This window comes from Corythoichthys intestinalis, chromosome 11 (assembly GCF_030265065.1).
Source record: "Corythoichthys intestinalis isolate RoL2023-P3 chromosome 11, ASM3026506v1, whole genome shotgun sequence".
NCBI lineage: Eukaryota > Metazoa > Chordata > Actinopteri > Syngnathiformes > Syngnathidae > Corythoichthys > Corythoichthys intestinalis.
Window position 1 is genome coordinate 33,075,539 of NC_080405.1, and position 17,081 is coordinate 33,092,619.

A 17,081-nucleotide genomic window follows, 5' to 3' on the forward strand; every position below is an offset into this window, starting at 1 on the left:
CTTTGACATCACTGCTGCCGTCACTGCAGCCACTTCACGGTGACTCCCTTGTGACTTGAAGGCCTGACAGCCTCCCACACGTTCCCCAACGACTCCCCTGTTCCTCCCACCTCTTGCTGTATCTCTCCCTTTCTACTAACTGTCATTGTCGAAATGTTATCTTTTGAACTCCATTTTGTCTTTAACTCACACATCCACTATCTTGAGCCTTTTATTTCAACCATCCCTTATTCTTTTGTTTTGCTTAACATCACCCCTCCTACCGCCACCATTTGCAGTGTGGGTCTTCCCTGTCCTACGTCATTCCCTTGTGCACCCAACAGGCTGTCTGTACCTGTCTCTATGGAAACCCCAAGTGGACAAGAGTGGCTCTGAGGTCTGTGAGATGCTGATACAGTGCCTCAAAGATCACACACGTCTTCTCTCTCCCAAGGAACGATACAAGCGAGTGCAAGTCTAAATTGTGAGTAAACGAACGGCGTGTGAAACTAGCAACCTGTGATCATATACACAAGCCCCTGAAGGCATTCTCCTCACGTGCCTATGATATAATTAGTATTGTGACGTGGTAGGGAGTCAAGTGGGAGGGAGTTTCCTTGTGTTGTTTTGTATTTTCAATTACTAGGTGTGAAATAGCACCTCCTAATCAGGAATTATGGGTTCTTCCTCACATTTACACATTTTTGAACCGGCTTTGTTGCGGTGATGTGTGCCAACACCCTTTTGTGATAAAAGGCCCGGCCTCACAGTTTTTTGGTTGGCTTCCCAGGGCACTATCGTGATGTGATTGTTATGCTTAAGTGGATCACAGCAGCACCAAATCATTATTTGTAAAATGCATACGACATACAATTTGTTGTTGTGGCAAACAGTAAAAGAGTAAACACAAAGTGAGGTAGTATTTAAGTTCCCCTTTATTTATTAAAATTCACGTGAATAAGCTACAACAGATAAATACATTAAAGAAGACATCAAAACAGGCAGCAGTGACAGGGGTCACAATTTAAACACGAAACCTACATCCCTGGTCCAGACCCACCCCATTAACATCCCAGTGCAGTAAGATAAGACTTGTATTTCTTTCATTTAGGCACTTGAATTCTCTTCCCAACCATCTTTGGTCATAGTTGCTGTTGCTTTAAATTAGATTTAAACTGGGTTCAAATGTTTTTGGAATTTTATCATGTAAAACATAGGTGCTGATTCATTTTGAAAAGAGTTAGTAGGTCAAAGGTGGTTGCGTCAACTTTAGCTATGCTTAGAACTGACCCAAAGATGGTTACTGTATAACCTGTCCACATGTGTAGGATCAACTAATTTGTCCAAAATGCCACATGATAACATAAAAGACTTCACAAACAAAAGGAATTCAGTACATATTTCACAGTTTACCTGAAAATGATAGATTGTTTTCACAAACAACATACTGTTACTGTGACAAATATGCTGTACAGTGTATTGAAAAGGCATTATGAAAAAACAGTAAGATTATCGTTGAGTGTTACCTTGGAAAGTCTTGCAAAAATATATATATATATTTATTTATTTTATTAGATTAAGAGCCTTTGCATTGTGTCATGTGTTATGTTTAGTATACCGAGCTGTTCATGCATTGTCTGATTTCCAATACATTTTGGAATATGTGTGTGTTCAGATGTGTACATGCATGAAATTTGAACATAGTACTTCACAAACTGCTCAATCTACTGTTGTATAATTCTTCAAAAATTTACTCTTCATTAAATGGAAACAGAGTTACATGTACACTAAACTGTTTTTGGAACAAAGTCACAGAGAGTTTGGCAGTGAGAGAACAGTCCCATGTAGTCCATGCACAATATTAGTCACAGGCAAGGTCCACATTCCAAACAAACACAATAATAACAGGAGAAGAACACATAGGATTCCAAGAACCTGGAAGTACATTTGTATGTTCATGAAGGTCAGCAACCCATCTTTGGTCCCGGAGATGCCAAAGGGTTATGACTCATGGTTCCACAGCATTTTCAGGAGCAATACCAGATGTTTTTTTAACCATTACTAATATTCTTGTTTGAACTTGAGAGTACAAATGGAAGTACAGCACCCCTCATTCATCGAGAAGTCTGTGATAGGTTAAAGTCTATTTCCCTTCTCGATATCTTACCCCATGGAATGCAGGCTTTCCCTTTGCTGCTGCTACTCATGCATGTTTGATTTCCAGTTAAACTAATCCTGTCTGTGTGTGTAAGTGTAAGGGGTACGGTTGGTAAAGGAGAGTTGATCCTCCCTGGGGTATGTAGTAGCTGCAATAACTGGGTTCTGTTAGATAGGGAGTGTTATGCTCGGCGAGGTATGGAGCAGGCTGATAGAAGCATGTTACATGGTCCGTGTTGGGGATAATGTTCTGCTCCCCTAGAACTTTCAGGGCTAGCACTGTGATCATGTTGAGAGTCTGGCGCCTCTCATGGCCCATCAAACACACAGTGCTGTCATCAACCACACGGCGTAGCGTCATTAGGTACTGATACTTGCTTCTCTCTTCACCAATGAAGTGATTTTTCAAGTAGGATAGGATCTTTCTCTGTTGCTCCTGCACATCCGGGAAATCAATAAAAAAGCGTGAGCACATGTATCGCTCAAGTGACTTTATTTGAGTCTCGCTGGCCGGTCGATAGTCCCTGACCAGTAGGTTACTGTATTTCAACAAGCCGCCACCTCGGATCTCCTCAGGATTCCTTGTTGCGATTAAGCGGTAACGCAAGTGGTCCATGGCGGCATCAAAGTCGCCATACATGCTCTCAGCCAGAACCTCGACAGCTGGGACACAGCCTGCTGCCTGCGGAGTTTCGCTCTGTTCAGTGACGAATGAAGTTGTTTTACAGTCTTCATTCTTCTCAGGCACAGCGCTGGATGTTTCATCTGTCTTTGAAGCAGCCGATTCACTAGTCATTCCACACTGGGAGTAGGGCAACGAATGTGATGTTGCGCTTGGCAGTGTGATTGGAAAAGAGACAGGCTCTGGAACCTGAGTTAACAAAGAAACAAAAGACTGCTCGGTTTTATCTTCAAGTTGCGTGACGGGCACACCGTGCAGGATCGAAGGCTCTACAAACTGTTCATCACTGACTGAGTTGTCTATCAAAGGCTTTGTGTCTAAGGATATCAGAGGATTGTCTGATTCCACGGGAGGGGTGAAGCAGAGGAGGGGCGGGGTGAGGCACGGAGAAGGAGGAGGGCTGAGGCTGAGCATAGGAGGGGTGAGATACGGAGGTGAGCTGAGGCAGGATGAGGTGGGACTGAAGCTCAGGGGTGGAGAGCTGTAACTGGTGGCAGGGCTGGCAGTTTGCAGCATTGACGACGAGAGGCAATGAGAGGGAGGAGTCACGCATGGTGGAGGGCTGAGGTTTGGGGGCGAAGAAGTGCAGCAGGGAGGGGAGAAACTGAGTACAGGAGGGGAACGAGGTGGCGCAAGGGGAGAGGAAGGTGAGTGGTGGGATGTAGTCTTTTCATTGCTGACGTTTGGCTCATCCAAAGCTTCATTAGATTCAGCTTCGGAGGTGTTTGAGCTGGATTTATCAATGGGTGAAGCTACTGAGTCCAGGCTGTTGGGAGACTCTGTTTGTTTCAGTTTCAAAGCAGAATTTTCACAAGAAGACTGATTTTGCTCAGCCGATTGTGGTCTTTCTTCTTGGTTTTGAATGTCTGTCACAGACAAGCACTCAGTGATTAATTCAGAAGGTTCCGGCTCTAGAGGTAGAATAGCAACAGATTCAGGGATGGGATCAGGAGTCGATGGGAAGTCCAGATTTGATGTAAGGTGACTGGTTGGTTTGCTTTCATGCCTTGAGGTTGTTGTCGTTTTAGGTGTGATTGTTGTACTGTCTGAACCTTCACCAGCAATTAGACCTGGCTCAAGTTTTAGCTTTCCATGAAGATCAGGTTCAGGGCTTGAGGAAGGGTTTGGATCTAACCTGAAGTCCGTTATGCCATCACTCTCAAAGGCTGGGACAGGGAAAGGAAAAGTGGTAACCTTTCGACACATCCTACGTGGGGGCTTAGGAGAAGAGTGTTTCAGCACCACCATATGAGAGAGTCTTTCTGACACGTTAGAAGAAGGGCAGGAGGTGTTTTTGTCAGAAACAAGGCCTGGTGGTGTTGGTGTTTCCTGAGTATCCGCGGTGCTGTCAACTGATCTTTCAATATTGACTGTGCTGTGTGTTTCTAGTGATTTGTCACATGAAAGAGGTGTGAGAGAAATGGAGCAAACACACTTATCTGCCTGTGTGTGATCTGCATTTTCTGTCAGTGTTTTACATTCTTGTGATATTTTGCTTTTTTCCCCATCCACTTCAATCTCTGTGTCGATCAACACATTAATTTGAACATTTACTTGAGACGTGTCAACATCTGGCTTATACAAAGATTGTGTTTCATCTTTTACACGTTCAGTCTTGGAGGTCTTTATATTCTGAGATGTTTCTTTGCTGTGGTTTTCCGTCAGTGTTGGCTCTGGGATTTTTACCCATTCTGTTTTCTCTGTGAGTACTTCTTGTTTATCATCAGGTTCAATCGGATTTACAAAGACTAGTTCGGAGTGTTCTGAGGATTTGGTTGAGTCTGAAGGCTGAGCTTCATCATTGAGTTTATTCTGAACTTTATTACTCTCAATGGTTTGTTTAGCTGTTTTGATAATGTTTAAAGAAGTATGCCCAGGGGGGTTGGGTTCATTAAGGTTTTCTCTGTGCTCTTTCAGTTCTATGGGTTTTTTGTCTTTATTATCTCCTTCCTGTGTGGAGAGTTTTGTGGATTTAATTCTGTTTTCTTTTCCGTGCATCTCATGGCTCATTTGTGAAATCTTGGTGTCATGGGCCCCTTTCTCAAAAGGGGATACATTTTTGATTTTTGATTTTTCTTTACTTGCAGTGTTGGCTTGCTCAAGAGTAGAGGTATCTTTCGTCTCTACCTCTTTCTCTGTAACATTATCATGTTTTTGTTGCATCTCCTGCAAGTAGGATTCAAGAAGGCGATCCAAAATGATTTGGAAGGAATCAACGCTGAACTCAAACTGCCTCCTCAGCATGCTTACAAATTTGAGCTCCAGGTTTTTGCCGCTGTTGTTTGACAATGAGATAAGGCTCCAACGGTCCTGTTCATTAAAAACTTTCACCATCTTTTGGACGTAGGCTTCTTTCATTGTGGCACTGCTGATCCTCTCTCTGTTGACCCCTGCTGGCAGGCAGTCAAGCAAGCAACCAAGTACTGACTCTTTGATCACCTGTGGGGACAGGGGAAGCAGTATGACAAGGATGGTAAGGAATGACTGCAATATTGTTTGCAATATTAGACTTTGGATTCAGGTATAATTCACTTATAAATATTGTGACCAATTCAGCCTGTTTGTGAAATAAATTCTAATTGAATTAGTTTGGATTAGAATTATTTCTGTGTCAAAATGAAAAGCACAAGAATCAATACTGCACTCTGACAGAGAAAGTAACTAGAGAGCAACTGTGCTAAATCGAAATTTCGCCAACTATTTCTTTTTTGTAATATACCTGGAACTCCTCTTGACTGGGCAGCTCCACTCCAAAAATTATATCCAGGTCTTTGTAGCTCAGTCTGTTGTCTTGGACCAGAACATGGCTGGCTGTGGAGCCATTTAGACGCACATCTCTTACTACAATGCCCTGCTTCTGCAGACTAGCCCGTACAGCAATGATGATATCTCGAGGGCGAAGCTCCAGTGTTGGAAAGTTCCCACGGCCGTGGATGGGAACAATATCTGACAGAACCTGATGGAGAACTGCCACTTGCTCAGGCTTCAGGCTATGGAACCGCTGACTGGATTTGATTTCAGGCATGCTGCTGCCTTAAACGAGAGGAAAACAACAAAATGAGAGTTCATTAATATTTAAACCAACAAATGTTTAACTCGCTCTCCCGCACAGACACACACACATTGTGTGAGAGAGCATTCCTGCCAGTCGGATGTCTGCTAGTCACAGCTTGGCTGACAGCTTATGTTACTGCTGTGTTGACAACCTGGCACATGTAGTCATTCATGAAGCTTTGCCATGCTTCAATATCCATCTTTTCTGCAACCCGATCACAACAAATTAAGGAGAAGTGTTTCATAGGATAATTGAATCTGAAATACAGTATACGCTGTGCTGATATCCAATAAATCTGGGACTTTATTAGCACTCACGCTTAGTCTGAAACAGTATATGAATAAAGCTGTAAGACACATTTATTTGATATCCATACCCAGTATGCATATGATGAAAGTCAACACAAAAACTAATAACATACATTGGTTCTAACAGCAGAGGTATTTATCATTTGATTGTTTCCATGAGCAGAGGAAGGGTTAAACTGAATGAGTCATCGCCAGCAGACTTCATTAATCACACCAACATCACAAATTAAGGACACACATCTGTTTTGTGTCTCTGTGCACGCAGCACAACTGTATATTTTGCTTAAAATAACTCCTCCACCCATGTGCGCAAACTAGACCATTTTTGATGACACTTTGGAAAATGGAGCACATCATTTCAGGGTTTGATATCAGATTATTCCTTTCGACTGGTTTTACTGCAAAGCGTGCACACTCAAGACACTCTTGGTAAATTACCCATATTTTTCAACTAACAGAATAAAGTCTAACCATTTAAGTCTGTCTCATGAGCTGCGGCGTGTACTTTGGGAGTCGGGATGTGTCAAGTGGTTCAGGGAGTTTGAGTGGGAAAATGTGATTCATTGAAGCCTATTATCATCTACCATTGGCTTTAACCAATACTTGTCAGTCGCAGCTAAAGCTGAATAGAACTGATTGCTATGACTTGTCAATACAAACACTGGGATACTAATGAACAGGCAGTGCTCAGGCAGTTATTTGTCAGACTGCAGCCTCTGTAAACAATGTTCAATAGAGTCTTTGCAAATCTTACAGCCCACACTGCAGTTTCATTGACTCCCCATTTGTCTATGATACGAAGAGTGCTTGATTTTACTACAGCTGCAAAGTGACAAAAGCAAAATGCAGTTGAAGTGTGAATTGGGGCAGATGCATATAGTATGTTTACCAACAGAACTTCAGTGTGGAAAACCACACAGACTTGAAAAGCGCAGCCCTTGAAGTTAACACAAACCATAAACACAATCAAACCATGTCTTCAGAAAGCTAAGAACCATTGCAGGATTGCTTTCCAGCTGCCCCCCTTTTTCTCCCTTTCCCCTTTTACACTCTTCTGCAAACTTGCAGCCCGAGTGACTCATCCAGCCGTATCAGCTCAGCTCACACATAATGCTCGGCTTCGGTACACACAGAACTAAATTTAAAAATCAAACACGAGAAAAACTGTCCTCTCAGCCGTCATGAAACTCAAGTGGTCAATGCAAAGTAACTATCAGTTGCAGTGGAGGTAAACTAGCATAATCAAAAACACTGCATGTTTTAATTGGATTAGTACAGTTAATTCTCGATACTACTTATTTTTCCCCAACTTTTTTTCTGACTATTTATAAATTTTCTAGTGTCATAAATGAACTCAGTTTTGACTTGCGGTGTAAACCCTTATAGAGAAAATCTAATAGTCACTTCTATTCAGTTTCATGGTCTGTCACATACCTGACAGTTGGAGTGAGCCAGCATTCTCCTTGGTTCAATGTGACCATATAGTTAAATTAGAACTGACATGCAAAGGAAAGGTCATTTCCCCCCTTCTTGCATCCAGGTTAACTCCATGCACGTCAATATTGAATTCAGCAGAAGTGAATGAATCTTCTTCATAATGCTGACCGATCTTACCTGTTGCTGAGGCACAGCGACTGACTCCTGTTCTCGCAGCTGTGATCAAACCTCGTGGAACCACCGTAATTCACGTTTAGATGCTCTAAAAGTGTCTTTTATTTGGAACTCTCGACTCACACTGGTGAGGCACGCGTCTTCTGCTGCTTATTCGTCTGCATGCGGTTCTGTTCCTGAACAGACATGTGAGGAGGCTTCTGCACTTCAACCGGGCGCTGTCCACAAGGTGCTTGGTGCTGAAATGAAGACTCCACTCAGTCCTCGCTCTCTTGTTTTCTTCCTCGGGTGCCCGGAGCGTAACGCAGTTTCCATGGCGACCTGCCGTCATTCATTTATGGCTGGGGAGCGTGTGTGTGTGAGAGAGAGAGAGAGAGAGAGAGAGAGAGAGAGAGAGAGAGAGAGAGAGAGAGAGAGAGAGAGAGAGAGAGAGAGAGAGAGAGAGAGAGAGAGAGAGAGAGAGAGAGAGAGAGAGAGAGAGAGAGAGAGAGAGAGAGAGTGTGTGTGTGTTCGCGCGCGTGTGCGTGCGAGCGCTCAGTGAAGCTGTGAGAGTTACACACAGTAAACACAGGTCATAACAGCGACAGGCGTCAGCAAACACGTCTAAACTGAAACTCATTTAGACTTAACTGGATGACAAAAATGCAAGTCTATAAGCATACGATCATGTAGTTAATATAAGATAATCAAATATGAATGTACTTTGTGGCAGCAGGTATTTCCAAATTTCATCCACTTAAAGGGCAGCTGCCCGGAGTCGAATTTATGATTTCCGAAACATTTAAAACATTTTCCCTGTCACCCACATACACATTGATATCCGGTGTCCAGTATACAGCTATGAGTCATCCGAGCTGTTCCCTTCCTTGACCCAGCTGTTAATCCCACCCATTCGGCCGGCGCACGTAGGCACACAGACCTTTCCCACTACAGATTGTTTCTGCGCAGCATCTTTTTAATTCATATTGTCCAAAAGTGCCCATTGCGCTCTCTGTTTGTGTGTGTAAATGAAATAATAATTAGTGTGTCAGCAAACCGTGGGGAAGATGCTTCATACTAGTGCGTCACAAACAAGTGACAGAACACACAAGGGAAAACATCCAGATAAATGGCGCAGACCTTTGTGGAAAATGTCAAATTACTCCTTCACAAGAGACAAGAGCATAAATTACGTCACTAGACTTGCTCCACAACCTAGCGATACCGCGTATAAACTATTTTTAGCATGGACTGAACTTGTTTGCTTCAGACACGCGCGCCCGTCTACTTGGAGAACAGTCGTGACGTAGGAGGCGCGGTCACGCGATGCAAAATCGTGACCGATTCGATGACGACGAAAGGACAGCAAAAGCAGGCATTAGAGTGCATTGAGCAGTCGCTTCAAAGACGAAGCGATATTGGGAGAGTTCCTCCCACTGGTGGCTGAATTGGTATTCTAAAAATTTTATTTTTTATATATTATTTGAAGAAATCACCATTACTTCCCTCGGTAACATCCTATTTTATTGCACTGATTTGAAGATTACACAGAAGCAGTGGTGTTACCAGGATGCCAGGTGTGGGTGGGCATTAGCCTTACCGGCGGGTGGGGGGGTCTACAATGGTCAAGTAGATCGAAATCCATCGTAGGGCTACTGCACCTTAAAACATGTTTTGTTTTCTCCTTGAGATAACTATTGTTGTGATTTGGTCTAAACAAATAAAAGTTGATTTGATTTTACTTTATTTTATAGAACACATCCATAACTGAACATTATGGACATGCAGGTGAGAATGTTTTTTCTAGGTAACCTATTGTGGTTCATTGGTTTCATTATTATTATTAATATTATTATTATTATAGTTATTCTTTGTTCCGCAGCCCCTTTGAGCGAAATTTGACCCCCTTAGAATGCTTCAAAATGTACCAAAATCGGCAGACAGGTCAAGACAGGTGCAATCTTTGACAAATTCCAAATACACTATGTAGCGCCCCCTAGCAGTCATTCTTTGTCCCGCCGACGATTTGAGCCCTACTTTGACAACCTCAGAATGCTTCAAAACTCACCGAACTCAACAGCCAGGTGAACACTGGTGAAAACTTTGATAAAACGTAAAAAAAATAAATAAATAAAAAATAATAAATAAATAAAATAAATAAATAAATAAATATGCGTAAATGTGTGTAGGAACAAAACCAACATTTCATTTCATTGTATTTATTTATTTATTTATTTATTTGAAGGTGAAAGCGGAGGTAACAAATCAAAGGTTAAAACTTAGAACACATTAGTACGATATGAATGGGATACCATACACGGTGCCCAGTTGTCTTTGGGTGGGCAGAGCGTTCCGTGGGTGGGCATTCCCCTCTCTTCATTTTGCTTCATTAGGCGAGCCTCAACAAAAATATTGTTAAGATTTTCTCGCAAGAAAAAAACAATGCTTTCTGCTAAATAAAGAAGTTTGTAGAGTTTAGGTAGGAGTGGATTTTTCTTTCTACTTTGACTCTGAAAAAAACTGTTAAATATGGCAAACAGAACAACACAAGGTAAAAAGTGACACCTAGTGGACGAATGTCCACATGACATCGGATTTTCCAACATTACCAACCAATGCCAGTCATCATATTGTCCATCTATTTATTCCAAGGGTGGAGGGTTGGTCCCAAAATTGGTAGGGACGATATAACAGCATAACCTGCATGTACACTTTTTGCTGGAGACGGGACATTGATAAGATCAAACAGATTGGGTGAACAGGGGTCAGGGTTACATTTCTCACCAATATGAACCTAATTGATTGAAAGGCTAAATGATTAATGCAAAATAAATATGTATTGATTTATACTTTCACACTGTAAATGTAAAACATCTTAATCTGATAATCTTTCTCAAATGTATTCCAATAACTTTCTCCATCTTGTTATAAGTGTTAAAGGCTAGTTAACAGAGTAATGTGTTAGATTCTTCCACATACTTTAAGTAAATATTACTACAGTATTTGTTTTTATTGAGCCCATACATCTAAAAGTTGGTCATTGTTCACCTAAATCAAGAACGAAATGCTTTCAAATATTGAGAAACAAGTTTTTTTTTTTTTTAATTATACGAACTTTTTGCTTAAAATAAGTCTGTTAAGCTTATTTTCAGCTAGCCATTATATTTCAACAAATCTGAGTAAATTTTCATGAAGCACTGGTAGATAATTTCACTTATTTCTAGTAGATTTATAATGAAAACGTTTTTTTTGGGGTGGGGGGTTGCAGTTCTTATGTATTGGTTTAGGTGGTACACCATTCGAGTCAAACCTTTGTTTTCAAGAACTACTCAAGAAACATTTTGAAAACTTCCAGAATAAGTGTTAAATTTAAATTGCAATATCCAAACACAAATGATATTAACAATCATCCACAAGATATACAAACTTGTTAATCATCCCCGAACTATGCAGGAATGCAAAAAATAAACGGATCTGCGCATGCGTGTAATGTTAAAAATGGCTGCGAATGTAACGGTTCCAAAGTCAACACTACAAACTTTCAATAAAGGAATATTAACTTACGTTTGATCATGGACGGACTTCTCCTCAGACATATCCTGCCATTACAACTGCACGCCGCTCTCTCTCACCGTTCACGTCTTCGCGGAGTCTTTAAGCATTTATTTATGGCATATTCATATTGCACATGTATGTTTATGATTTAACTTGCTTATTTAGCACCTTTGGAAAACATTGAAAGTCCAACTGAATGTAAAAGAGTGCTTATTCACCGCCACAAAAGCTTCGGGAGCAAAATATTATAATTGTTGAAAAATGTGACAGAACACCGGCTGTGAATGTGTGTGTGTGTGTTAAGTCGTCAGCCAATCAAACTTGCATTTAAGGGGAAAAAATGGACTGGCCCATTCAGCAAGTCAAAAAGGGGTCAATGTAAGTCTGAACATATTGAAAGTACTGTAATTCACTTAATAATGGTAGGGTTAATTTTATCCTTACAACATGAGAAGACAATCTAAATTGCCTATAAAATAGAAGTCATTATATAATGGTCTAAATTTGCTTAAAAGTTGGTGGGGACAATTTGAGCATCCTGAATAGTGTTATGTCCATAACGTCCCTATGCAAACCTATGCCCTTGATTTATTCTTACTTGTCTTGCCATGTCTTGTGGGAAATTGGGCTGTGAGAAGGATTATTAGACTAGCTAGTGTTTAGTGGTTTGTTTATGGAGATATACAGTGAAGAAAATAAGTAATAGGAAATACTGTATGTAAATATTGCAATTACAGAGGTAAAACAGTTCATGTAGTTTTTCACCAGGTTTGCACACAATGCAGGAAGGATCTTGGTCCATCCATCAGTCAAGTTTCGGGGCTGTCGCTGAGAAAAGTTTGAGCATTTTCCAGAGGTTTTTCATCGGATTTAGGCCTGTAGATCGACTAGATCCTGCTGGAACCTTGTTATGCTTCTTGTGGAGCCACTCCTTGGTTTTCCAGGCTGTGTGCTTCAGGTCATTGTTATGTTGAAAAACCCAGGCATGACCCATCTTCAATGCTCGGACTGAAGGAAGGAGTTTACTCCCCAAAATCTCACAATACAGGGCCCCAGTCATCGTCTCTTTAATACAGTGCACTCGTCCTGTCCCATGCGCAGGAAAACACCCCCAAAGCATTATGTTACCACCCCTATGCTTCACAGTAGGGATGGTATTCTTGAGATAGTACTCATCATTCTTCTTCCTCCAAACACGGTTAGTGGAATTATGACCAAAAAATTCTATTTTACTCTCATCTGACCACAAAACGTGCTCTTATGACTCCTTTGCATCATCCAAATGGTCATAGGCAAACTTAAGATGGGCCTTGACATGTGCTGGTTTAAGCAGGGGAACCTTTCATGCCATGCATGATTTCAAACCATGATGTCTTAATGTATTACCAACCACCTTGGAAACGGTGGTCCCAGCGCTTTTCAAGTGATTGAAAAACTTCTGTTGTGTAATTCTGGGCTGATTCCTCACCTTTCTTAGGATCATTGAGACCCCACAAGATTATATCTTACATGGGGCTCCACTCCGATTGAGACTGACCATCATGTTTTGCTTCTTCCATTTTCTAATGACCTTTTTTCACTAAGATGCTTGGCAATTGCTCCGTATCCCTTTCCAGCCTTATGGAGGTGAACAATTTTGTTTCTCATATCTTTGGACAATTTGATCTTACCCATGTTAGAAATTTGAGTCTTACTGATTCTGTGGGGTGGACAGGTGTCTTTATGCTGGAATCGACCTCAAACAAGTGCATCTGATTCAGGATAATACATGGAGTAGAGGTGGACTTTTAATAAGCGGACTAACAGGTCTTTCAGGGTCAGAATCCTTGCTGATAGACAGGTGTGCAGCTGTGTCACACAAATGAATTGTTAAAAAAAATAATACATTGTGATTCCTGGCTTTTTATTTTTAGATTATCTCTCCTTCAGTAGAAATGAACCTACGATGAAAATTTTAGACACCTCCATGATTTCCAAGTGGGAGAACTTGCAAAATAGGAGGGTGTTCAAATACTTTATTTTCTCCACTGTAATTGATGTCTGGCCAAAAGAACATTTGACGGTCGGAAATTTAAACATTTTTTTCCATCGGTAAAATTCATCCACTGACCTCTTCTTTTAAAGGGCAAGTCTATCAACATGCTTACCATTTCAACAATTGTTTTTTAATCTTCCTGCTACTGTAATATTATTCTAACCATTATTCAAAGTTAGGTAAAGGTGTTGATTGCTATTTGTCATTTCATAGCTCTTTTGTTAAAGAATGCAGATTGACATGAATCTTCCTTCTTCCATTCTACCCCTCCTCCTCCTCTGCTCTGCCAACAGGGAACAGATGAGAGGTCAAAGGTGTCACCTGTAGAGGAAGCAGCCTTCTGCCGCTCGCATGCCATTGCCTTATTACACACATACGTAGTTGACTACATCTCAAGGGGGAGGTGAGACTCAGATGGGAGCCATTACAGGTGCTATCAAAGCAGACACAAATATCTATACATGAACACAGACCCAACCCAGTGGTTGATGGGAGTCCTCTGGAGTGACACTCAGCCACCTTTGACCCTTTTTGTGTCCTTCCTAATTACCATCAGCTCGCACTTAACTGCATCCACAATCATCATCAGTGGCTCCAAACTGAAACAAATCCATTTTGCAGTTTAGGCACTTTGATGCGTGAGGTGACTGTGGGGAATTTGCACTCACACATGAATCTTTGAGTCCGCAAGAGTTACTCCTATTTTCCACTGACCCATGTGATCCAGCAGCTGTCAATCATTTCCCTCTCCCGGAGTTAGATTACCTCGAGTTAAAATTTTGTGTGTATCCCCAGTTAAAGAAAACAAAAATAAATTAATGTGTTGTATTTCAAACATACTTTTAGCAATCAGAGGCACTCCACTTCCTTACACAGTAGAGTCTGACCTGACGTTTTTGTTCCGCTTCGAAATTTGCTGCAGTGGATTTGTTTGTGTTACTGCAAAGTGGTTTTACCATCAGGTGTCATCAACACATTTTCCTGTTTCCTTGTGGTGCAGAATTTGCACTCAGAGCAATTGACAATTTTGCGGACAAAAAGCGCTCTTTTATAATAAGTCATAAAGAATTACTCAAATCAAAACATATGTTCCCAGTAGACAAAGCCGGTTTATCTTTCAATAGTGGGAAACTGCAACTTGAAATCATAACTTAATACCAAGGGCGTAGGGTTGGTCTTAATATTAGTAGGGACGATATAACAGCATAACCTGCATGTACACTTTTTGCCGGGGACAGGACATTAATAAGACCAAAAATATTTGGTGAATGGGGATCAGAGCTACATTTCTCACCAATATTATATATATTATATTACATAATAATAGTTAACAGATTAATGCGTCAGATTCTTCCACCTACTTTAAGTAAATATTACTATTTGTTCGTATTGAGCCCATACAGCTAAAAGTTGGTCATCTTTCACCTAAATCAAGAAAAAAAAATTCAAATGTTTTGAACAATATTCTTGAACTAAGAAACATTTCTGACAAACAAGTTTTTCTTTTAAGATTACGATAAATATACAAACTTTTTGCTTAAAATAAGTCTAAACCCTAACCCTACGCTTATTTTCAGCTAGCTGTTAATTAATTAATTAACTAATTAATTTAATGAAATATTTCAAGAAATCTCAGTGAGCAAATTCGACTTGAAGCACTAAAGCTGTAGCAAAATTAGTAGCGTGTTCCCAACCTCCACAACATTGACGTCTTTTTACATTGCTTACACTGGCTGCTGCTAGCGGGAATTTTTTTTCTAATATCCCTTGTCTTTGAAGGGGGCGGTGGACGAGGCATGTTGAATTTCTGTCCGCTGTGAATGGGTGTGTGTGTGTGTGTGTGTGTGGGGGGGGTGTCAAGTCATCAGCCAATCAAACGTGCATTTCAGGGGAAAAATGGACTGGCACATTCAACAAGTAAAAAGGGGTCAGTGTAAGTGAACATAATGAAAGTATTGTAATTGATTTAATAATGGTAGGATCAATTCTATCCTTACAACATATAGGAAGAACATCTAAATGACCTATAGACCCCAATCACGTGACGTCACAACTCCGCCCCCCTGACTGGTGCCGCCATATTGTCCGTCAGCTCATCGTGTTTACATATTACCGCTACGTACATTCCTCCTATTACTGCGTGTTTTTCTGCTTGTCTAAGGAATCACCGCCTAGTAAACGAACCCAAAAACCTTCCTGACAATCGTTAACATTGATTAATCAAAATGGTGAAGGCATGTGTGGCGGGTGGTTGCAGTAACAGAGAAGATAAACGATCATTTTAGTAGTTGCTGTGTGCCCATTGTTAAAAGGGCAAATCTCTAAAGCACGGTTTGTTTATCTCGGTCCATGATGCGTTTGTGTCAACAGCCGTCAGACAGCGGCGAAAACATCAATATGATGCCAACACGATCACAGACATCATCAGACGGAGACTACGAAGCTCGTCGCCACGGTCGCGCAGCAAGAAAGTGAGCGCAACAACAGGTGCTGTGCCGAAAAATAGCCGCCCTACATGAAATGTCCCCCCTGACGGGAGCGCCCACACGGAAACAACTTTCTTGTACCGTGAATATGTATTATTTTACTCTGCTTTAACTAATAAATGTTAGTACACTCGCTGCTCAGCTTTCACCGCGTACAGACGCACTCTGAGCTCCTGAAGCACTCTCTTATCTTAACCGATAAACGCTCAGGGCCAGCAAGCTCGACTCCCAGCATGGCCTTGTACGCCCTGAAATTAATTGAGCTGCTTGACTGGACGCTAAGTTACTAAACTCAGATGTTGATTGTGTTATTGTACAGTTTTGATGTATGTTCCATGCCTGAATGTGCGTCTTTAGTTGTATGGGGGACGGGAAACTCATAAGCATGTGCTTCATCCCGTCCGCCTTTGTCTTCTTCTTTGGTTCCTTCGGGCAAATCATATCACATTCAATGATACCGATGATGATGATGACAATAAAATTCAATTCCAATTCCAATGTCATACCTGTGTGATTGTCATTGGGATATGGTCGTGAAAACCTGTAGGCTAATACATTTCTGTTCAAAGATGGTTATGTGGCCCAGTCCACAATTTGTTACTAATATACAGTACTAATATTTCGTGTAATTTAATTATTTTAAACTGATCTTACAGTCGTAAATCCAATACTGTAATGCGTCCATGAAAACATTTGATGTTTTCACGTCAATAAAGCGTTATAAATAAGCGCTCCCGTCAGGGGGGACATTTCACGCGGGGCAGCTATTTTCGGCACACACCGGCCCGTTGTCGAACAAGTTTCATTTTACAATCGTGACAACGGTGACGCTCAGCTGACCAAATGTCGGCTAATATTCGGGCTGGTGCCGATTTTGGGTACCGGACTCCTCATCGTGACATAAACTGGAGTATGATTGGAAATTTTGTGGTCTCGGGACGAGCTCTGACGCACGGGACGGGACCGGATGGGAGGAAACATCTGTTTGGGCATCAAATATGGATCTGACGACTGGATCGACCGAATCTTTTCCAAATAACGGCTTTTATGCAACTCATCCAATGAGTTTACAGTGTCTGAAAGCACTGGGGTTTCCATAATTTGCAAGTGAATCCACCTTTAGAAACCACTATCATTGACAATACGGACACACAATGACGGACAATATGGCGGCACAATACAGCAATCACGGGATTGTGTGACGTTGGTGATTGGGGTCTATATAACTGAAGTC

At 41.3% G+C, this 17,081-nt stretch overlaps 1 protein-coding gene across 1 annotated transcript; it reads right to left on the reverse strand.

Moving 5' to 3' along the window:
* Nucleotides 1-940: 940 nt before the first annotated feature.
* On the reverse strand, nt 941-8,015 carry LOC130924233 (mucin-2). The gene is made up of 3 exons (XM_057850656.1): nt 7,796-8,015; nt 5,538-5,851; nt 941-5,257 (listed from the first exon to the last, which is right to left on the reverse strand). Exons 2-3 carry the CDS (start codon nt 5,841-5,843, stop codon nt 2,204-2,206), a joined length of 3,360 nt encoding a protein of 1,119 aa, XP_057706639.1. The 5' UTR covers nt 5,844-5,851; nt 7,796-8,015; the 3' UTR covers nt 941-2,203.
* Nucleotides 8,016-17,081: the final 9,066 nt, after the last annotated feature.

Coding starts and splice junctions, on each gene's coding strand:
- LOC130924233 (XM_057850656.1), bottom strand. CDS start 5,843: ATGCCTGAAATCAAATCCAGTCAGCGGTTCCATAGCCTGAAGCCTGAG. Junction 5,258..5,537: donor CCAGTCAAGAGGAGTTCCAG/GTATATTACAAA, acceptor CTGTCCCCACAG/GTGATCAAAGAGTCAGTACT.